This window comes from Perca flavescens, chromosome 7 (assembly GCF_004354835.1).
Source record: "Perca flavescens isolate YP-PL-M2 chromosome 7, PFLA_1.0, whole genome shotgun sequence".
Lineage (NCBI taxonomy): Eukaryota > Metazoa > Chordata > Actinopteri > Perciformes > Percidae > Perca > Perca flavescens.
The window spans coordinates 18,060,571-18,083,589 of NC_041337.1; the positions used below are offsets into that span (position 1 = coordinate 18,060,571).

Here is a 23,019-nt window from a genome sequence, read left to right on the forward strand (position 1 = left end):
CAAACACTTTTCCTGATGTTAAGATGGCTCTGTTATAAGGCAAATCTTTCTTGTGTTTTGATCTCCACTCTGTTTTCTCTGCAGTGACAGAGTGATATACGAGGGTTAATATGGTGAAATAGGCTGACTAAAGCAGACAGGTCTGCACCTGTACACTGCCAAAGACGCTCAACTCTGTTTGATGCTATTCTGAGCAACGCCAGTGGCGCTGCAATCAGAGGGTGTGTGCTTTTGGGTATGTAGGTGCGTGTGTTTGTCTGTGTGACTGTTACACCTATAAATACTATCTATAAAAAGTTGATTGACCTAGAAATAAAGGGTTGATCACTGTGGCAAAGACTGCCTTATCATGCCTCTGTATGTGTGTGCAAGTTCATGTCTGCAGCAGTGTGTGTCCGTGTGCACTTGTGCATGCATGTGTGTGAGTGATGAATGTTTGTGCCGTCGTACCCAGTTCTGCTTGATAGTATCAGTCATGTCAGTGTGGAGAGAGACTGATGTGGAATGTTAACAGTGACTGAAACTATTGGACTGTCTCCATAGAGTCCTGTTCATGCATAACCTAGATAGGAGTAGCAGGAGACTCAACACAATGTAGTGAGAGATGAAGAGAGGAGCCTTATTATTGTAGGTTTCACACTAGACTCAGAGAATTCCAGCAGTTGAAAGATTACAGCAATAAAAACGGAAATTAGGCACCTGGGAAGAATGAAACGTATCATTACTAAAATCATGATTACAATAATCGTATTAAATCATACCATTATATTGTGCGAACTGCTCTTTATGGCCTCCAGAGTATACTTTTGAATTAGATGATGAAATGGCGCCATCATCAGCCATAAGACAGAACAGCATCAGTGCTTCAGGTCAGGAACTGAACAACCAGATGATAGTGACACACTCTAGTCTCACAGTCTGCAAAATCCTTAATAAACTCAAGCTTACTGTGTTTAAGATATACAATGGCACAAGCTGAGATTAATGTTTGTTTGTTTTTTATGAATGTTTGCAAATAAATGCTGTTGAATTCACAGGCAACGCAGTCAAACCCCTTGAACCCCCATGAGATAAACCTACAAAATTCATGAAGCAGTATTTTTATTCAAAATATATATTCAACGATGTATAAAGTACAAAACATGTATTCTATCATTTGTGTTAACTGAAAATAATCCAAAATAAGTTGTTGTAAACATAAGGGAGATTTTTAATGCCAGGCCATCATTTTGTTATAGATCTAGGGCTGATTTTATTAAGATCATTACATATAGCCTACCATTATTTATATTTATTGTTTACATTAACATTTATGCTTACCACATAGGTGTAAAATGTTAAGTCCATGTTACTGTTTGATTGTCAACCTAACTTGCAGTAAATCAGTACTATTAATTTGAGCCAGACAGATAAATCAGCACATATTGCAGATAAGGCCAATGAGGAAAAAGGTGTTACAGTACAACAATGCCAAAACAGTGTTTGAGATAGTTTGAATATCCGTCTTTATATTGTTTGTGTAAAATTTTAAATATAGATAGCGTTATACTATTATCCCTGTAGACAAAACAAAACGTACTGGTGTTTACCACTATGACGAGTACTTTTTGTAGAGGTAGTATCTCCTTTGCATCCACCTCTTCGATTAACTGCCTATTGCAATACATCTGAGTCCACACCTTCACAAAAAATTTACAAATCTCTCTTTTTCCTTTAGTCAGTGTTCATCTGTGGTTTTCCTCTGGTCAGAATCCTCTTTGACGTAGGCCTGAATCTTTTTCTGCTGAGAAGGCATTTTAATGTGGAGTGTGATCAGAGTCTTTCCATTAGAAGCACTGTAAACAGAAGTTGATCATATAGTCTGTTGTGCAGCAGGAGAGCCCCTTCCAAGTTCCAGTCTATCAGGTTACATGGTCTTGTGACATTGTGACAGTCCAACGTCAAGCATACTTGGTAAAAACAAATACATGTGCTACTAAAAGTGTTCTCTTCAAAAGGAGTTTTTCATGCTAATCAATAAATAATGTTACATCCACTGTGACTCAGTGTTGTAAAACAAGTCCAAAGGGGGGTTAATACTTTTCATAAGCATTGTACTTACTCTTCTAGCTTTAACACTATTAAAGCTGTTTAATTCTCTGATTCTGTTACTATACTTTCAGCACAAAGACTTAAACCACAACAGCTCAGACTCAATCACAGCACAAACTATCCTGTCATCCATTCTGCTGACCACACTCTGGCCTTTAAAGATTTTCAGAAAGCAGAAGTGATAAATATCCAAAAGTTGCTCAGACAATGACGTTGGTGTTCTGTGGAAAGAGGAAGCCTTTCCCATGCCATAATATCGCCGCATGCTCTTTCTAGAGCAGTGAGGCTAACCATGCAGTACACGCATGCTGACAGTTGTCCTGACTCTGCTGTAGACTCCTAAAGGTGTAGAAAGCACAGCAAAAAAACCCAACTGGATGTAGTTTCCATTAATTCAACGTTAATCAAATACATTATGAAGTGCATTGTTGTGATATGTCCCTTTTGGAATGTGTCTCTCCCTTTCTGATGAGTATTGCCCAAGATTTACTTTATGTGTTATTACAGCAGAGATGTGGACATAAGACACACACTGACAAAAGCATACACTAATTGCAACTCAACTTGACTTTAATTCCAAACACTTGACTTGGGAAACTCTGTTTTAATGTTCTTTTAAAAGGATTGTGAAATTATGGTATGAGGAATTCTTTTAGGTGTCACTGATAAAAGAGTTATTGATTGTAGGTTGATAGTTTAGATTAATGTCTTTGCGAGAAACAGTTACATTCCTCTATGTTTGTAGGTCTACTACTTGATTTTTATGGCAATATTGGTCGATAGGTCCACCACTTTGGTTCAGATTGTAATATCTTAACGACTATTGGATGGATTGCCATGACATTTTATACATTCATGGTGCCCAGAGGATAAATCCTATTTACTTCAATGATCCCATGGCTTTTTCTCTAGCGCTATCATGAGGTTCATATCTGTGATTTTGATTGAAATGTCATGACAACTTATTGATGGATTTACACAACATTTATGTCCCCCTCGGGATGAATTGTATTGACCCTTAAGGGGTCCTCAGAGTTACTGCAGGGGGGCACCAAGTTATTGTTTAATCTTTTTTTTTGTTTTATTTTTTAAGTTTGAAAGTTAATGTCTGAAAATGTACATAAACTTGAGTCCAACATATTATTAGCAAAGATAAATCGGCCTATTCGTGAATTGCTTTTATACACAACATTGGCAGGCTTATTGGCCTGTAGGTAAGGTAGCCACTAAGGTAGCTATCCACAGATACAGTTAAGCTTAAGGATTCACTGTGTTACTTGTATATTTAACATTAAAAGATGATGTATAAATATACGAATGTCAATAATTATTTTAATAGCTTAGTATTGTATGCACCACAAAAAGGTATGTGTAAAGGCTTTAGGCCACCCTACACGTTATTGTAGGCCCAGTTTATCTGCAATTCAAATTCATACAATATGTAGTGGGGGTTCCCTACTCTGTCTTTCTTTCAGCTAAGGGGTTCTTGGCCTAAAAAGCATTGAAGACCCCTGGTTAATGACATTCCAGTCAGCCTCAATTGCATATTGAGTTGAATGCTAATTAGCTAATGTTAGCATGCTAACACTTTACACTATGATGGTGAAGATGTTAGACATTTTGCAGTACTGGCTAAGCATCAGCATGTTAGCATTGTCACTGTGAGTATGTTATCATGCTGACATTAGCATTTAGCTCAAAGCACCATTGTGCTTAACCATCTCCTCACAGAGCTGCTAAGCTCTTAGAATTGTTTATTGCTTAATTCAAGATCAATCAGATCCTATGTTATGTGTAACAGCACAACAGTTTTTTTTGTTGTTGTTTTAGGCCTATGCCAGTTTCTCTGCCGTCTATCCATGCATTACAGTGGTAAAAATTACAAAGGGGTGTCAATCTCTAGGCACCTCCTGATACAATTCCGATATGATTATAAAACGATTATTGATGCACCAAAATGTAAGATACATTTTTTTCTCACTGTGTGACTACTTTTAAAACATTTGTAACATGTGCATTTGTAATGATGTAGACTCATGCTTAATAAATCATAATTCATAATGAGCCAACGTACCTAATGCTTTAGTTGTGTTGTTCATGTATGAGGTCACGAATGACAGACTATGAACATGTCAATTCCTCATGATTCATAGGATAGTGGAATGCAGTAATACATGAATCATTAATTACATAATGCATAATAATACATACATCAATTCATTTATGCATGAATTCATGATAATTCATGTACCCTTAAGGTAGTGTTACCAGTGTTATTCTAAACAACATACACACACACACACAAATGTAATCTCATTTGATAGGGCAGATAGCTTCCCTATTGGAAACATTCATTCCGTATATTTGTTAGAGGAGTGATTTTGCTCAGAAATCAATTTGTTGGCTTAAAGCCTACTGTGAAATTGCGCACAGGTGTCAGCAAAATTGGTCCGTGTGATGAGTAGCGCCTTTAAGGTGGGAATGGTCTTGCGGTTTATCTTGTCAGTCCATGTGTTGTTCATGAGCGAAAAGATCCAAATTTTAATTTCCAAATTTTAAATTATTGACTTTTCAGCATCAATACAGAATCTTTCAAGAGAGAATCGCGATGCATCTAAGAATCAATTTTATTCCCCACCACTATAACTACAGTATTTCTCTGGTGGGAATTATCTTTGGACTTGATTGGGTCAAGATGTAGAGTGACTTGGTCCTACTGTCCAACCTCACATGTGCCAGTATCACTATCATTTACTTGAGCAAAGAGTGGCCGACAGTAAATAATTGTGTTATGTAATGTTAACATTGTTAGAAGATCAAGCAGCATCACCCTCTGAAATATATATGACATAAAGCGAGAAAAAAACAGATGTTACGTGTGAGTTTGTTGCTACCAAGGCGACAAGTTCACATGTGGGAGGTTGATAGAAAAGACAGCTATTGTTTTCATCTGCCCTCCCTTCATGACAACAGCTGTGGAGTGGAGGTGTGGGCCTCCAGCAGGAGAATACACTATGATCTGGTCAAGCTGTGCTTATAGACAAATATGCATGGCTTCCCTGAGTGTAGCATGTGTGGGCTTTCCTCTGTACAACAGGGACTGGTTTCAAAATAGCTCATCATAGATTGGCCATTTATTGTACTCTTTGGGAGCAAGATGGAAAATCTCATGGAGATGTTTTATTTTATCCTCAGAGCTCAGATAAAATGTCACTCTCTCGCTCTGGCTCTCTTTGTCTGGTGCTTATCTCGCTGTGAAAACAGATGATTTATGTTCAGTCTTCGCACCGAGTTTATGTGTTATTCTGATAAGGCTGGTGGGTTTGTGTGCTTGTCTGTGTCTGTGTGGTTTATGAGGGTTTATTGAGACCACAGATTGTAGGACTGTCTACTGGAGGACACAAAACAATCTTCCGTGGGAATGCAAAGTCCCACCAGTTCCCAATCCCATTCCTTATCTCCAGCATTCCCATATGAGTGATGTATATTGTCCTCCTTAACCGGGACAACTCGACTGCTGCACTGCTCGTAATCACATGTAAATTAATGTGTTTATGTGCACCCTGCAATTTTGTTATGATTAGTTAAATTTGCATAAAAACAAATCTTGAAAAATAAGCTGTACAAAGTAGTGTCAATTAAATAATAATAATAATAATTATAACACTGGGCAATATATAACACTAAAGTAATGGTATAAAAAATAAGAAAACTATTAAATTGGAACCAACAATATTAAATAAATAAAAAATGTTTTTGCATTGAGTTCAAAGAAGAAAGTGACATACAGACAGTGACAGAGAGGGAAGTGTGTGGAGCAAAAAAGAGGTGGTGATGTTGGGGGGTCAACCTCAGGTTTTGCATACTTGCCAGTGTCTCTTATACACAGTATGTTTGCCACCACCACACCATGTCCAACTGCCTCTTCACCTGCCAAATTGTTTTTACATGACTCCCCTGGGGCCCTGCCCATGGATGTGAACATCAAACAGATGTTTAAAAAAAACTGTTGCTCCTCACAATTCATTAAAATCATCATCAGGTCTACCATCTGTACAAGTATACATTAAGATGAAATAAAGAAATTACATGTGAATGTATGCACCAGAATTTATTCTGTATTGTGTATTGTATTGAATGTATTGATTGTGATTCAGTCAAAAACGTGTCGTAGTTGGCTGCTGAATATTCAACATATTAATAAGTTCAGTTTGTTCATTGTGGGACTATGGCTTTATCACCTATTACCTGACACACTCACACAAACATGCACACACACACACACACACACACACACACACACACACACACACACACACACACACACACCCCAACGCACACATCTTTTTGTCTAGGCGTTAGGGGAATTCCCAGTAACCTGCATGTGTACAGGTGATTTGCGTATGTTCACTAATCTAGGGGGTTTGGCTATAACTGTAAACCCACTACACCTGGACACACAAACACACACACACACACACACACACACACACACACACACACACACACACACACACACATGACCCCTTACTCATCAGCAACTGAAGGCCATGTTGATAAGCCCAGTACAATCCTAAAGGGTTTCACACACTAATGGTCAACAGTGTGTGTGTGTGTGTGTGTGTGTGTGTGTGTGTGTGTGTGTGCATGCATGCATTCACAAGTTAGTTTTCCAATGCACCTGCCATTCTGTGACCGTTAAACATCACAAGTGACTCAGATACAATACAGACAACAGACAGATGATCAAATCACACACACACACACACACACACACACACACACACACACACACACACACACACCTCACACACATGCTCAGCAACATAACAATTGCCACAGAATGACAGTGGTCACTTCTGCATGGCCTCTAGTAGGGCTGGGTGATAAAATATGCAGTATACTAACAGTAGTAGTTGAAGGAGCAGCAGTAGAAGTTCCTAGCTGTCAAAATCTGGGCCAAAATCGTCTATCCCGATACAGGTCATTTCATATTTTGATAACAATATACAATATATCACCATATATATATATATATATATATATATATATATTCCACCGTTGCCCCCTATTGTTGATTAGTCGACTAATGAGTCATTTTGGTCTTAGTCAACTGAGATTTCTTTCTTTAGTTGATTAGTCATTTTTATCCTTTAATTCTGCTGAATGACTTATATGGAATATGCAAATCTGTGGTAAAAAACAAATTTAAAGTGTTGCTTTTGCATGATTGTTTGAGGAGAAACACATTTTTTACAGATCTCTTGATTATATCAACTAATTCAACTAATTAGTCGACAAAATCATGTGAGTGGTAGTCGACTAAGAATTTCTTTAGTCAAGGAAAGCCCTAATATTTTCTTGTAATTAAATAAATAAATAGCCTATATGAAATAACTACGTGGCAAAGCCTGTTTGTGTATACTCCTGTGTGAATTAAATACTTGACAAAACTGAGTATTTTCTCATTTTATTAAGAACTTTAGTGCAAAGGAACATACGTGCATGGATCAGAACGTAACGCAGCGCCCAAATGATGTCAATATTGCCGTAACGCAGTTCAGCTGGTTTTTTAAGATCACAATAAAAATGATCTAGAAAAATATATGATGGACATTTTTATATTGTTTTGACAATATACATTGTCATATAGCCCAGCCCTAGCTTGTAGAGAGTCAGATATTGCAAACTGATTTCTGTGAAGAGATTAATATACTAAAATAATGTAATATGCAGAAGCTGTTATGTCACTCCAACGATAGTAGTAGTGCTTCATGTTTGAATGGCAGAAAGTGATCTTATGTATTTGACATTTGTTTTCCCTGTATGGCTGCACATTTCTTAAAATTAGATAAAAAAATCTGACCCTCTCTAAATCCCTACATAACCTTGAGTTTATTTTTAGATGCAAACTCCAATTTTTAGCCTGGATTTCCCTGCTCATTCTTAATAAAGGTGATTGACACCATTTTTAAAACAGTCCAAAAACACAAATCAGATAAGTTATCAGTGACCTAATAAAGGTACTTCACCTGCATCACTCTGTGTTTCTGACGGCAAGGGTCCAATGTCTCTCTGGCCTTATCACCTTGTCTGAGTCCTCCAGGTGCAAGTGAGTTATAGGAATCCTAACCGTCACCCATTTCACTCAGGGCTGAGGGTTTTTCCGAACACGTTTGTCAAGTCTGTATATAATAGAAGTAATTTGATATGATTTGACAGCTAATAACTTCTACTGCTGCTCCTTCAACTACTACTGTTACTATACTGCAATGTCTACTTTCATTACCAACACCACTACTTTCACAAATACTACTAGTGTTACTGTAACTACTATACTACTACTAGTATACTGCTACTGGGGATAGATTTTTGGGGGCTCAGGCAGTTGCCCATTTGCTGAAACTTAGATGAGAAGATTAATACCAATCCCATGTCTGTATGATAAATGTGAAGCTACAACGAGCAGACCGTTAGCCTAGCTTAGCACAAAGACTGGAGTCTTGCTACAGTGAGGGTGCCAGGCAACCAGCAAGACAAGACTCAAGGAAGCTCCAGCGCCAGGCCGAGAAATAGAAATAGTGAAACAATTCCATTATTCTCTGATTCCAGCCTCTGAAATGAGAGGCTTTCCTGCTTTTCTTTGTCATTTATTATTGTAAACTAAATATTTGTTTGTTTGGTTTGTGGACTTTTGGTCGAAATTTGAAGACGTCACATTTGGCTCTTTAGATGGTACTGGATTGGAATTAGGATTTGTATTGGTATTGATATTATTTTGCTATAATTTGGTCAAGACAAAGACATACGAATTTCAAAATAAAAGAAGTTTTGACAAGTGATGTTGCCCGAGCTTTTAGGCAAATTATTGAATAACAAAAGCATTGCATTGTAGTTTATAAAGTTACTCCTTTAACCTACCAACATGTATTTAGCATGATGTCAATAAAAAAAAAAAAAAAAAAAAAGAAATGTGTAGTGGATGTTGTATTTGTGCAGGCTCATAAAAGATAATTATGATGCATATTGTGGGGTGTGGTGGTTGACGGTTATATCTACCTTGATGGGAATTATATTTATAACTTTTGCATTGTCTTCTCCGTGAACCATCACCTTATCGTGGTGGAGAGGTTTGTGTGTCTCTGTGAACCTGAGGGCTGTGTTGTCTGGAGCTTTGTGCTCCTGGTAGGGTCTCCCAAGGCAAAGTGGTCTCAGGTGAGGGGCCAGACAAAGAATGGTTCAAAAACCCCAATGAAGAAGCAAGGTAGAGATGGAGTGACCCTGCCCGGAGGAAGCCCGGGGCCCCGCCTGGAGCCAGGCCCAGACGGCGGGCTGCCGGGCGAGCGCCTGGTGGCGGGTTTGCCACGGAGCCCGGCCGGGCACAGCCCGAACAAGCTACGTGGCTCCCATCTCTCCAGCCCATGGGCCCACCACCTGTGGGAGGAACCGTTGGGGTCGGGTGCGATGCCACATGGGTGGCAGTGAAGGTCAGGGGCCCGACGGACCAGACCCGGGCGGCAGACGCTGGCTCTGGGGACGTGGGAACGTCACCTCTCTGTGGGGAAGGAGCCGGAACTGGTGCGGGAGGTGGAGCGCCACCGGTTAGATCTGGTGGGGCTTACTCTCACGCACAGTCTCGGTTCTGGAACCATACTCCTGGATAGGGGTTGGACTCTTTTCTTCTCCGGAGTTGCCCAGGGTGTGAGGCGCCGGGCGGGTGTGGGGATACTCACAAGCCCCGGCTGAGCGCCGCTGTGTTGGAGTTTACCCCGTGGACGAGAGGGTCGCCTCCCCACGCCTGCGGGTTGTGGGGGGGAAAACTCTGACTGTTGTTTGTGCATATGCACCAAACAGGAGTTCGGAGTATTCGGCCTTCTTGAGACCTTGACTGGAGTCCTGCATGGGGCTCCAGTGGGGGACTCCATTGTTCTGCTGGGGGACTTCAACGCACACGTGGGCAATGATGGAGACACCTGAGAGGCGTGATTGGGAGGAACGGCCTCCCTGATCTAAACCAGAGTGGTTGTTTGTTGTTGGACTTCTGTGCTAGTCATGGATTGTCTATAACGAACACCATGTTCGAACATAGGGATGCTCATAAGTGTACCTGGTACCAGAGCACCCTAGGTCAAGGTCAATGATCGATTTCATAATCGTTTCATCTGATCTGAGGCCGTATGTTTTGGACACTCGGGTGAAGAGAGGGGCAGAGCTGTCAACCGATCACCATCTGGTGGTGAGTTGGGTCAGGGGTGGGGAAGACTCTGGACAGACCTGGTAAGCCCAAACGTGTAGTGCGGGTAAATTGGGAACGTCTGGAGGAGGCCCCTGTCCGACAGACTTTCAACTCACACCTCCGGGCGGAGCTTTTCGTGCATCCCTGTGGAGGCTGGGGGCATTGAACCCGAGTGGACAATGTTCAAAGTTTCCATTGCTGAAGCTGCGGGCGAGGAGCTGTGGTCTTAGGATCTTAGGTGCCTCAAGGGGCGGTAACCCACGAACACCGTGGTGGACACCAGTGGTCAGGGAAGCCGTCCGACTGAAGAAGGAGTCCTTCCGGGATATGTTATCTCGGAGGACTCCGGAGGCAGTTGCAGGGTACCGAAGGGCCCGGAAGGGCTGCAGCCTCTGCCGTGAAAGAGGCAAAGCAGCGGGTGTGGGAGAAGTTTGGAGAAGACATGGAGAAGGACTTTCGGTCGGCACCAAAGTGTTTCTGGAAAACTGTTCGCCACCTCAGGAGGGGGGGGCGGGGAACCATCCAAGCTGTGTACAGTAAGGATGGGACACTGTTGACCTCCACTGAGGAGGTAATAGGGCGGTGGAGGGAGCACTTTGAGGAACTCCTGAATCCGACTAATACGCCCTCTATGTTAGAGGCAGAGCTGGAGGATAACGGGGATTGTCGCCGATTTCCCAGGCGGAAGTCACTGATGTAGTCAAACAACTACACAGTGGCAAAGCCCCGGGATTGATGAGATCCGTCCAGAAATGCTCAAGGCTCTGGGTGTGGAGGGGTTGTCCTGGTTGACACGCCTCTTCAACATTGCGTGGAAGTCTGGGACGGTGCCAAAGGAGTGGCAGACTGGGGTGGTGGTTCCTCTTTAAAAAAGGGGACCAGAGGGTGTGTGCCAATTATAGGGGTATCACACTTCTCAGCCTCCCTGGTAAAGTTTACTCCAAGGTGCTGGAAAGGAGGGTTCGGCCGATAGTCGAACCTCGGGTTGAGGAGGAACAATGCGGATTCCGTCCTGGTCGTGGAACAACGGACCAGCTCTTCACTCGCAAGGATCCTGGAGGGAGCCTGGGAGTATGCCCAACCGGGTCTACATGTGTTTTGTGGATTTGGAGAAGGCGTATGACCGGGTCCCCGGGAGATACTGTGGGAGGTGCTGCGGGAGTATGGGGTGAGGGGTCTCTACTCAGGGCCATCCAATCTCTGTATGACCAAAGTGAGAGCTGTGTCCGGGTTCTCGTAGTAAGTCGGACTCGTTTCAGGTGAGGGTTGGCCTCCGCCAGGGCTGCGCTTTGTCACCAATCCTGTTTGTAATATTTATGGACAGGATATCGAGGCGTAGTCGGGGTGGGGAGGGGTTGCAGTTTGGTGGGCTGGGGATCTCATCGCTGCTCTTTGCAGATGATGTGGTCCTGATGGCATCATCGGCCTGCGACCTTCAGCACTCACTGGATCGGTTCGCAACCGAGTGTGAAGCGGTTGGGATGAGGATCAGCACCTCTAAATCGGAGGCCATGGTTCTCAGCAGGAAACCGATGGAATGCCTTCTCCAGGTAGGGAATGAGTCCTTACCCCAAGTGAAGGAGTTCAAGTACCTTGGGGTTTTGTTCATGAGTGAGGGACAATGGAGCGGGAGATTGGTCGGAGAATCGGCGCAGCGGGTGCGGTATTGCATTCAATCTATCGCACCGTTGTGACGAAAAGAGAGCTGAGCCAGAAGGCAAAGCTCTCGATCTACCGGGTCAGTTTTCGTTCCTACCCTCACCTATGGTCATGAAGGCTGGGTCATGACCGAAAGAACGAGATCCAGGGTACAAGCGGGCGAAATGGGTTTCCTCAGGAGGGTGGCTGGCGTCTCCCTTAGAGATAGGGGTGAGAAGCTCAGTCATCCGTGAGGAGCGGGAGAGCCGCTGCTCCTTTTTGTCGAAAGGAGCCAGTTGAGGTGGTTCGGGCATCTGGTAAGGATGCCCCTGGGCGCCCCCTAGGGAGGTGTTCCAGGCACGCCCAGCTGGGAGGAGGCCTCGGGAAGACCCAGGACTAGGTGGAGGGATTATATCTCCAACCTGGCCTGGGAACGCCTCGGGATCCCCCAGTCGGAGCTGGTTAATGTTGCTCGGGAAAGGGAAGTTTGGGGTCCCCTGCTGGAGCTGCTCCCCCCGCGACCCGACACCGGATAAGCGGACGAAGATGGATGGATGGATGGCATTGTAAGCAAACATAAGATAGACTGATGTCTTGTCACATCATAAAGAATGTGGCCTATTTTGCTGTTTGATTTGTTAGTTATGGATGTGCTTTCATCTGTTTTACATATAATGTTAGCATCTAGAGGGTTAAAAAGGGTGTATGACATCATGTGCTTCAAGTACGGGAAACGCTCCTAATATTTCACATAAGCTAGTTCTCCACCTTGCTGGACAGGTTTCCAGAATGCCTCTGACTACGCTTTTAAAAAACACAGCACACTGTAAAATGTCATGAACAAACAGCTAGTGTGAAGCAATCAATTCATGATCAGATGTATCAAACAAGAATCAATTTATTTGAGCACAGAAGAAGAGCAGTAACATTTCACAGTTTGAGTGTGTGTGTGTGTGTGTGTGTGTGAGAGAGAGAGAGAGAGAGAGAGAGAGAGAGAGGGAGGTTCATATAGACTGCAGTATTCCAGATGGTCAGCCTGTCACACCGGTGGGAAATCACTGGCACTATTGGCTCAGCTGCTGTGCTGTTCCAATCAATTTTCTGAGAGATTTACACATAGACATATATGACTGAACACATGCACAAGTACATGTACACGTTTTTATAGGTATAGTCCCGAACCAGAAAGAAATAAATGCACCATATTTAGGTTTCCTAATCCTAAAGTCTTCTTATAATTTCAAGACTTCCTAAAGTCTGGAAACCAACCACTGACTTTCACATATTGACCTTCCATGACCCAAAGTTGTTTCTTTGTGCACTCTGATAGGTTTATAGTGTTAGGGCCTATGGTAATATTTTAGTGTGATGCATTTCTACACACAACTTGACAAGTTGTAAATTTACTGATGCTATTCCTGTAAGCACAGTTTGAGTTTTTACACAACACAGGGTGTAAATCCCCGCTGCCTCTCCTATTACATACGCGTTATAGATCATCAGTCTAAGGAGGTCCCAGGCTAGCGACGCTGCATTTGGATTTATTGTGACACTGCTTATCAGGCCATAAATACCTATGACAATATTCATTGCTGTATTGTTTTATTTCTTGAGGTTGAATGTATATCAGCCAACATGTACATGCTTCATCCCAGTATGCATTGCAGGGAATCACCTTAAACAGGTCCATCAGAGGGTTAACACATTTACACAAAGAGACCCTGACATTCCTGTTCACACCACTGAACAATTAGAGTGTGCAGATGACCTGATTTGATGTATTTGGACTGTTTGAGGTAACTCACATGAACACAGGTTAATATGCATTATAATCTGGAGAAATAGGAGCGGCAGTTGAATGGAAAGTAAATTCTGCCACTGACAAAGCTTCACCTTTGGAGGCTTTGATTCCAATTCAGTTGTAATTTCACGATTGAATCACCATCCTTACTTTGAGTACTGAGGCACTGAATTTGTGTAAAAGTTTCAGAATGGGTTTACTATCTCATTTAATTCCAGACCATAAGCCAAATACATATGTTGGGCTGTTATACATGAGATACTTGTTTGTACAGCAAGCTTTTTCAAGTTTATCAGGTGGACAAGTTTGTTGTGTGACTTAAAAAAAGGTTTGGGGAAATCCCTCAGCTGCATACACCCTGAGAGAACAAGATGCTTTTTCATTGCCAGTACTGGAATCTTTGCTGAAATATTTATACACGTAACAACAACAAAAAGGAACATGCTCACTTGTAGTATGCATCAAAAGTGAACAATGAATTAGATCATGTGTTCCTAACGTGGGTGTGATGCAATACCTGTGGCCGTTTGCTTCCCCACAGTGGTTCATGAAGAGCAAGGAAGCTAATTAAAAAAAATACTGTTACAATGATGTTCACAGATTTAAGAGACCGTATTCGACTTTTACTTATTCATTATTATTAAATAGTCAGTTAGTTAAACAATTCTCAAAAGCAAAAATGAACAAGCATGCCATAATAGCCAGTAAATAAAAAAGAAAAATGTTACCACTTACTGATGCAGGAGGCTTAAGGGTTACCCTTTATTTCAACCCTCCTATTTAGCAGTTAAAAGGAGCATTACATGTTAAATAAATGGATTACAACCCACAATAATGTAGCTGTAGCAGATATCAGGTCTTTTTAAGGGTTTAAGTGATAACAATGTAGTTGTCAACAGCTTTAACTCCTATGAAGCATCCATAACTGGAAGCTGTTATATAAATATAGAATGAATGACCATTTAAATGTCCTTATAGCTGTGTATTGTAATGTAAAATAAACAATTGATTATATGTTCATATAGTGCTTATTCACTATGGAGATAGGTCTGGAAATGCGAGACTAAGTGATAAATATAGGAGGTTAAAGTAAATTGTTACTGCCTGAACGCCAAAGGTCACAAACGTGGTCCTATTTTGGTCTTGTGGACATTTCCTTATTGAATAGTGTTCAGCCAACATAAACACATTTTCACTGAGTCATTTTTTGCAGGTGTTACACAAAAAAAGCTTGAGAGTATGGTCAACTGTCTTATAAACATTTCCCAAGTGTGGAGTTGGGTTTGTGAACTGCACCACATACATTTAATGAGCACAGAGGCCAAAACAAAAAGTGTATGTATGGGTAAATAAGTACATTACATACTGTACATTACAATGGATTGTAATGCAAATATGTGAGCATAGAGTGGTGTGTGTAGAGTGTGTGGAGTGTTTCAATATACATTCCAGATGATACATCCATTGTTTAAAACATAGAGGTAGCAATACACATTTATCTCATAATCCTATTACTTTCCGTCTGTGCTCTATCTTCCCCACTCCCTATATTCAATTATCATGCCAAAAATATAAAACCACATCATTATCTTCCATGGTACCTCAGCTGTGAATAAAATTATAAAAAAAAAAAAAGATATTAAACGACAGTTTGATTCCATGAAATAAAGCTTCACAAGCTAAAAACACTCCCTGAATCTCTAGCTGTTATATGAAATAAACAAACAATCTTCATAAAAATGTAAACCACTCCCACTCTAGCACACTTGTGGAGGCTTGGCCAAAAGTGTGCAAAGACTATAAGAGAGGTGACATCCAGGTGGAGCATGACACAGGTGAAGCATTCAGATTTTCATGTCTCCACCCGCTACTACCTCAGGATACTACTTTGCTGTACCAGACACAGGAGCATACACCCCTGACTTCACAAGGTAATCCTCGTTGTTGCTCATTTATTCAGGTTCTGAGATGGTCTATTTGTCTTTTGCTGTCATATGACTGTCTATCAGATAAGTTAGAGAAGTATGTGTGACAGCATCTTTCACTTCTCTGTTCATTTTGATTCTGGTGTCTCACAAGTGTGTTTTCTCTTTCCAGAATATCCTTTAAGTATGCTGGCAGAAATGGAGACGGTGAGTCTGATATTATTTTATTTTACTTAGTGTGTATGTTTTTTTTTTTGTTATTTTAAGTTAGCCCATTCATGACAAATGTTCATACAACTAGATGTTTCAGTAATAGTGTGCTCTATAGGGTAAAAGGTTATAGCCACACATTACTGTTACCACACTTGCATAAATTTGCCAGTCAAACTAAAATACACAGTCACAGTGTTGTTACCTGGGTCATTTTCAAGACAACAAACAAACCGACACGCAGCTCAGATCAGGTCAAATGTACAGTTCACTGCCGCATGTGGATGTAATTAGCATGTGTCATTTTTCTAAGCTAGATGGAAAAATTATCATATTACAAGACTGATCACTGCTGTTTATCATTATGTAGAAAATGGATGATTCATAGTCACAGCTCATTTAAAATTGATGAATGAGTGCATCCCTGATCTTCAGATCTCAGAACACTGTATGATCCACCACAGCACAAAAAGTGCACCACAACAAAACCAGAAAAATAAACAAAAAAATGAGCAGGTGTGTGGTCTGATAATATAACACCTCTGAGATAAATGCCCCAATTCATCCAAAGTGTTTTCTCTCTGTCATCAAACAACAGAAAACAAAGTGTGTATGATTTCTGAATGCCTCTGTCCTGCTCTTTGTCTGTCAGATGGCTTATGTGACTGAGATCAGACTGAGCGGAGGTCGGGGGGCCTGGAGCGGAGTGGCTCCCTCCTCCTGCCCTGAGGTGGACCTGGAGGTCATCGAGGAGTACCTGCAGGAGCACTCGCTGGAGGTCCAGCATGCACACACACCGTCATCACCTCCGACCACCATGGGGCAACAAACACACACACACTCCCACCAAGGCACCAGGATCATAGGTTAGTGTTGGGGGGTCTGTGATAAAGATGATAATAGGATGGGATGGGATGATGATGATGATGATGATGATGATGATGATGATGATGATGATGATGATGATGATGATGGCGCTTGCATATTTGATCTGATTATATTTTTTTGTCGGTAGAGAACAGCTGGTCAGGCCAGCATCCGTATGAGTGGCACTGTGGCTCTCACACTCCTAACGAGGAATATGAAGAGCAAGCCCTGCCTTCAGCCTGGCCTGGCCCCCATGACAACCAATGGGTGAGTTCAAGGACCTCAGTCTCTTAGTAAATTAAACCTCTTACATAGCTTAAGTCTGACAACACATCACTGTGTGACACATGGCACTTTTTGATTGACTCTATTCAATCGTTTGTGAGAGTGGTTACATTTGTAAATTATTAATATGTTTTTATACGTGTTTGCTTCAGAACCACATTGCGTATTACGAGGCACCTGCATACATTGACTCAGACTCGCTGTCCAGTAGCTCCCAGTACCAGGAATACCAAGATTCCCCATCACCATCATCTGACAGGGGATGCAGGAAGGACAGAGACTCCCTGCCTCTTGTCCCACTTTCAGGTATGTACACACACACACACACACACACACACACAAAAACACATTTCCACAGATGCACCGGAGCACCAAAACTCTCAACAATACAACACTTTAACATATCAACACACCTAACCGTGTTAAGCCCTCTGTCAGGTTGCTTTTTCCACACATACACACATGTATGAGTCACAGTCACCTCCTATTTGTATTTACAACCGGTTCCTTCATGGCAGGAAAGAGGAAGGAGCGGTTGTTCCAGTTCCTGTTCGAGATGCTCCAGACTCCATCGATGCGGAGCTGCATCTGGTGGGTCCAATCCTCTTCTGGAACGTTCCAGTTCTCTTCCCAAAACAAGGAGCGCCTGGCGCAGCTGTGGGGCCGGCGAAAAGGTAATCGCAAGACCATGACCTACCAGAAGATGGCACGGGCGCTGAGGAACTATAACCGCAGTGGCGAGATTCAGAAGGTGAAGCGAAAGCTCACCTACCGGTTCGATGAGAAGACGCTGAGAGGCTTACAAGGAGACTCTAATACAGTGTAGAAAGCATGATGAAGAGTGTACATCAGCAAAGAAACAGACTAAGCACAATGGATATTTAGATGTTTGTCCCATTAATGTCCTATCTGTTGATTCCAATTCCATGGCATGTAGAAAACAAATGAATACTGAGTATTTGAAAAGCCAGAAGATTAAAACACTGTAGGTCAGACTGGCATTCAAAATTATGTAAATCTAAAAGGTTATCACATAATATCTACTTTATAAGTAGAATTTATTTTGTTCTTAAAATAACAGGTGTGGTTTTCTTTTTTTGTGATTCTGTATTGCAGATATGAAGCAGATACGAGACCATTTTAAAGACTTAATTAGGTTGTGTGAACAAGCTCTGTTTGTGTGAAAATATCTTTTTTTAAGATGAAATTAAAAATATATGTATTTTCGGAATACTTGATATTTTTGTCTATCTATATATCTATTAACTATCTGTCTATGAGAACAAAGATGTACTGTGTTGTGCATATCAGCCAAGCAAACACAGATGTGCTTACAAACTTAAGCAAACACACTCACACAAATACACTCATAGCCAAAATTCTACTGTATGCAAAGTAGGCATGCATTGAAAAAAACAGACCTGTTAATCAGTAACATCTACAAAGTCCCCTGACACACAGAGTAGCAGGACACACACACATACATACATACATACATACACACACACACACACACACACACACACACACACACAAAACACACACACACACACACACACACACACTGAACACAGAGTTACTTTCTTTGAAGTTGAAAAAGTAAAGCAATTCAATTTTCATAGTCAAATGATGGAGTCACACACATACCTGCTGAAAACTTCATGACACAGGGGCAGACCACATGATATTGAATACATATGGGTTGTCATTTCTGATTAAGTTAGCCTGTACTGCAGAGCTAATTTTGTCTTTTTGCTGTGGTATGGCAATGAGTGTTGGAAAGTAACTGTGTTACTGAAGTACTGTACAGTACTTCTAATGCTACTTTATACTGTGCTACTATACTACATTTCTGAGGATATATTGTACCTTTGACTTCACTACTTTAACAGTATTTGACAGTCTTGGTTACTAATCATTTTGCAGATTTAGATTTAACATATAAAACATATGATCAACTTATAAAACGTGATGCCGTATGATCGATCAAACTAGCCAACACCATATAGAGTTCAGTCAGACAACTCATTTATTTTTGTTTATTATAACAGCAGAACATTGTGTTTGGCGGCCAGACTCTGACCTCATCACTCCCCGCAGTATGGGTTTACATGAGATATTGGAGAGTGATGATAAAGTAGCTTCCCCTGGCCGGAGCCGGCAGGTGGATCCCAGGGAGGTGGTGGGGCAGCGATACAGGTGCAGGGCAGCAGCAGCATTGGCGAGGCAGAGATGGGGAAATTGTGCAGCTTAAATAGACCAAATTGAGGGGGGGTGTTTGGTAAATGATACAGGGAGTTAGACATGTCGCGTGTGTACGCAGTGCAGCTCGAGTTGGCTGCCTGAACCAGCACTCAGGCGTCGCCCCATTAGTTCAAATTAGTTCAAAAAGTTACAAAATGAAACTGCTGCTTAGAAATAATATAATGTGTATCAAAATATGACACTCTGAAATGGGACATTTGATATTTAAAGTACTAGGGCTGTGTATTTGCAAGAATTTGGCGATACGATAAGTATCACGATACATGGGTCACGATCCAACATATTGCAATATATTTCGATAATGTGCGTAAGGCGATATATTGGGATTTTTTTAGAGTATAATTTTCGAAAAAATAATATTTAAAAAAAGACACAATGTGCATAAAAGTCAAAGAAGTTTACTTTAGGTAAACAATTCAGTACACAGAAAATCAAACTGCCAGTTTGGGATTGTGGTTAACAGGTTCTTAGTGAGCTAATTTTTATACGCTAAAGTAGGCAAAAGTTCAGCCATAGCTACATTGTTAGCTTCTAGCAAAAAGTCAGGCACTGCTAGGCACTGTTAGGCAAGGACATTAGTGGTGTGCCTCAGCATAGCCATCTAGCGGTAGGGGGTTTAAACACAACATAAACGTGAACCACTGGCTTACATGAATATTTTTGCACGTCAACTAAAAAAAAAGAAGAAATTTGATATTGCGTTATTGAAAATCGATACAGTATTGCAAAAATAAAATATCGCAATGATTTTTTCTTACACCCCTATAAAGTACATTTTGCCTTACTTGTAATTCAGTATTTCTACATTATAGCAATACTACTTTTACATAGTAAAATATCAAACTGCCAATATCAAACAACTCTGTTGTGTGAAAAATGTGACATAGCTCATTTAGAAGTCCTCTCCTCTCTGGCTACTGAGACACATTTATCAGAGTGAGAAAGAATTTTCACTCACTGATGAAATACAGATGGCGTCTCCATGGAGTGCATGCCTGTTGTTGTTGTGTGCTGTGTGTGCACACAGAAGCGCATGCATGTTTGCATATAAAAAGCATCTGTTCAATGCAATTCTGGTCATTTGAAGCCAAGACTTGAGCCAGAAAGGAATACACTATCTGAACAACAACCACAGGAATATGTTTGACTTAACTTCCCTGTGGAATTAATCCCACCTGCCCACAGCCTTCAAGAAAACCTGCTCAATCAAACTTCACAGCTTCTCTGTCTTCCCTGGTTTCCATCTTCAGTGATGACTGAATGGAGTTGGGTGGCCTACACAGTACTAGAAGTGTTTATTGCTGTGGCCTGTTTCCTTGGCAATGTGTTGGTGGTGTGTGCGGTGTGTGTTGGTATCCGGGATTCCCTCCGGAAGCCCACCTTCTGCTTCCTCGTTTCCCTGGCAGTGGCTGACTTCCTAGTTGGTGTGGCGGCTGTGCCCCTGGCTGTACTGTTGGATGGCTGGGTGAGCGTGACCCCTGACCTGTGCCTACTCCTCAGCTGTGTCGTGCTCGTGCTGACTCAGGCCTCTGTGCTGTCACTGCTTGCTATCGCCGTGGACCGGTACCTCCGGTTACATACACCGCTTAGGTGAGGAACACACTCTGGTGTGGACACACTGGTTTACAAGTAGAAAACCTATATGGATATATGGATATAATCCTCTCTCTTTTATTAATTATTTCTGTTTCATCCCTCATCCTCAGATACAAAGCCCTGGCCACGCAGAGGCGTACATGGATGGCCTTGTCTGTGTGCTGGACACTTTCCTGTCTACTCGGGTTCACCCCTCTATTTGGCTGGCACAACTACTCCTCTCTTGCATCTGATTCCACGAATACATCCTCCTCCCCTTCTGTCATATCTCCACCCTGCACCTTCCTCTCAGTTATCTCCCTCCCCTTCATGGTTTACTTCAACTTTCTGGGATGTGTCATGGCGCCCCTGCTGGTCATGACCCTCCTCTACACTCGAATCTTCTGGAGCCTGCACGGCCGTCTAAAAGAGAGTGGTCCCCAAGCCCAGGCTTCTCTGCTCAGGGAAAAGAGGCTGGCCTGCTCCCTGGCTCTGGTTCTCATTTTGTTTGCCGGCTGCTGGATTCCTCTGCACCTGATGAACTGTCTGCTGCTGTTTCAGGGTCCTCAAGCTGTCACACAGGGGACACTCTATACAGGCAGGTAACTTTTCTAGTGATCACACAGTCTGAAGTTGGTCATTCCTTTATTTTCATGTTGAGAGAGTTGTTCGAAAAGTTCCCCCAGAGGCTTTAAATATCACATATTTACCGATAAGACTACTTACCAGCAGTTACAGTGAAGTCTGACGGTAACAAATCAATTTTTTCAGGTATTCTCCTGTCTCATGCCAACTCAGCAGTCAATCCTGTGGTCTACGCTTGTCGCATCCCAAAGATCCAACAGGCCTACAGCCAAATATGGCAGTTCGTGAAGCTGAACTGTTGCCATGGGGACAAGCAAGTTTGCCGATCAACAACAGGCAGCCGAGCCAATCACACAGAGACGTGTGGATCAGGAGGGAAGACCCTAACAAAGGACCACAGTCATTTTAGGTCCAGTATGCTTGAGGTTTGAGTTCATGGGACTTTGTCAGGAGGTTTTAACCCACACAAGAACATCTGACAATCACTGCATCCAACAATCATTTAAGGCTTTATTACACATAACCAACTGAGGAAATATAGGCAGCCAGGGAGTGTTTGAATTTGTGTGTAGGATTTGGTTTGAATGAAACCCTGCATTTGGTCGCCTACCCCTTGTCCGCAAACTTTAAGTCAAAGCTATCTCCTGAGTTTCCATTAGAGGGTGCTGTAGACTAACAAACTCACTAGCTGATGTTGTACACAAACCATGAAACCATCAGAGTTGCAGTAGTTGAAAAATAAACAATACCAAGATCTCATTCACTAATTTTAGGACAACTGATTTGAAGCAAGTATGACTTTATTAAGATGTACATATTTTTGTAATTTGACAGCTTCAATTAATTTATCACTAACCTTTTGCTGCACATATCTAATTGCTCTTTTCTAAATAATCTATGAATAAATGTGATACTATTACGAGAGTGTGTTGAGCATTCATGAGTGTTCAGTGAGCTCCTCAAGGAAGGCAATAGACTGTATAGTTATCACCTGAGCAGGGTGCAATCCCACCCACCAAACTATACAACCTACTACCTCACCCTGACAGAGCTCAAATCAAACACACCACACGTTCACGTCCTGGGAAGATGAAACCTAATTTACCTGCTCTAGCTAAACAATGGTTGACACAGTGCATTATGTTGATTGCTGCAAGCGGACATTTTAATTGGACGACATGATTTTCCATCTGGAAATGACAGTCGGCGAGTGGCTGACTCAGCTGTCTCCTTGGGAAAGACAGTAGATTGTATAGTTATCTCAAAAAGAGGTTACATAACCCCACAACTATTCAATCTACTACCTCAGCCCCAAGGACAGCATCCACGTTGGTTCCGCTTCAAAGATCCACAAAGGTAACTGTCCTGCAATGGTACAAAAAAAAGAGACAGAAAGGGTTATCTTAATTAACTATTGTTTCCGTAAAATATAAGCTAGTATAAGTGTATATGTACGTTACATTTTCGACTGATGTGTTAAAATTCAGTCCCAGCACAAAGGAGTGTAATCGTATCTTTAGATTTATCTCTGTGTCTGAATC

General features: G+C 41.8%; 2 protein-coding genes across 2 annotated transcripts; both read left to right on the forward strand.

Moving 5' to 3' along the window:
- Nucleotides 1-15,798: 15,798 nt before the first annotated feature.
- Nucleotides 15,799-18,228, forward strand: LOC114558353 (transcription factor Spi-B). The gene is made up of 5 exons (XM_028582304.1): nt 15,799-15,898; nt 16,554-16,767; nt 16,917-17,035; nt 17,206-17,359; nt 17,572-18,228. Exons 1-5 carry the CDS (start codon nt 15,878-15,880, stop codon nt 17,877-17,879), a joined length of 816 nt encoding a protein of 271 aa, XP_028438105.1. The 5' UTR covers nt 15,799-15,877; the 3' UTR covers nt 17,880-18,228.
- A 2,176-nt stretch (nt 18,229-20,404) lies between these two features.
- LOC114558349 (adenosine receptor A1) lies at nt 20,405-22,340 on the forward strand. The gene is made up of 3 exons (XM_028582300.1): nt 20,405-20,908; nt 21,025-21,491; nt 21,665-22,340. The coding sequence occupies exons 1-3, from the start codon at nt 20,571-20,573 to the stop codon at nt 21,907-21,909; spliced, it is 1,050 nt and encodes a 349-aa protein (XP_028438101.1). The 5' UTR covers nt 20,405-20,570; the 3' UTR covers nt 21,910-22,340.
- The last annotated feature ends 679 nt before the right edge of the window (nt 22,341-23,019 follow it).

Coding starts and splice junctions, on each gene's coding strand:
- LOC114558353 (XM_028582304.1), top strand. CDS start 15,878: ATGCTGGCAGAAATGGAGACG. Junction 17,036..17,205: donor GCCCCCATGACAACCAATGG/GTGAGTTCAAGG, acceptor TGTTTGCTTCAG/AACCACATTGCGTATTACGA. Junction 17,360..17,571: donor GCCTCTTGTCCCACTTTCAG/GTATGTACACAC, acceptor CCTTCATGGCAG/GAAAGAGGAAGGAGCGGTTG.
- LOC114558349 (XM_028582300.1), top strand. CDS start 20,571: ATGACTGAATGGAGTTGGGTGGCCTACACAGTACTAGAAGTGTTTATT. Junction 20,909..21,024: donor CGGTTACATACACCGCTTAG/GTGAGGAACACA, acceptor CCTCATCCTCAG/ATACAAAGCCCTGGCCACGC. Junction 21,492..21,664: donor ACAGGGGACACTCTATACAG/GCAGGTAACTTT, acceptor CAATTTTTTCAG/GTATTCTCCTGTCTCATGCC.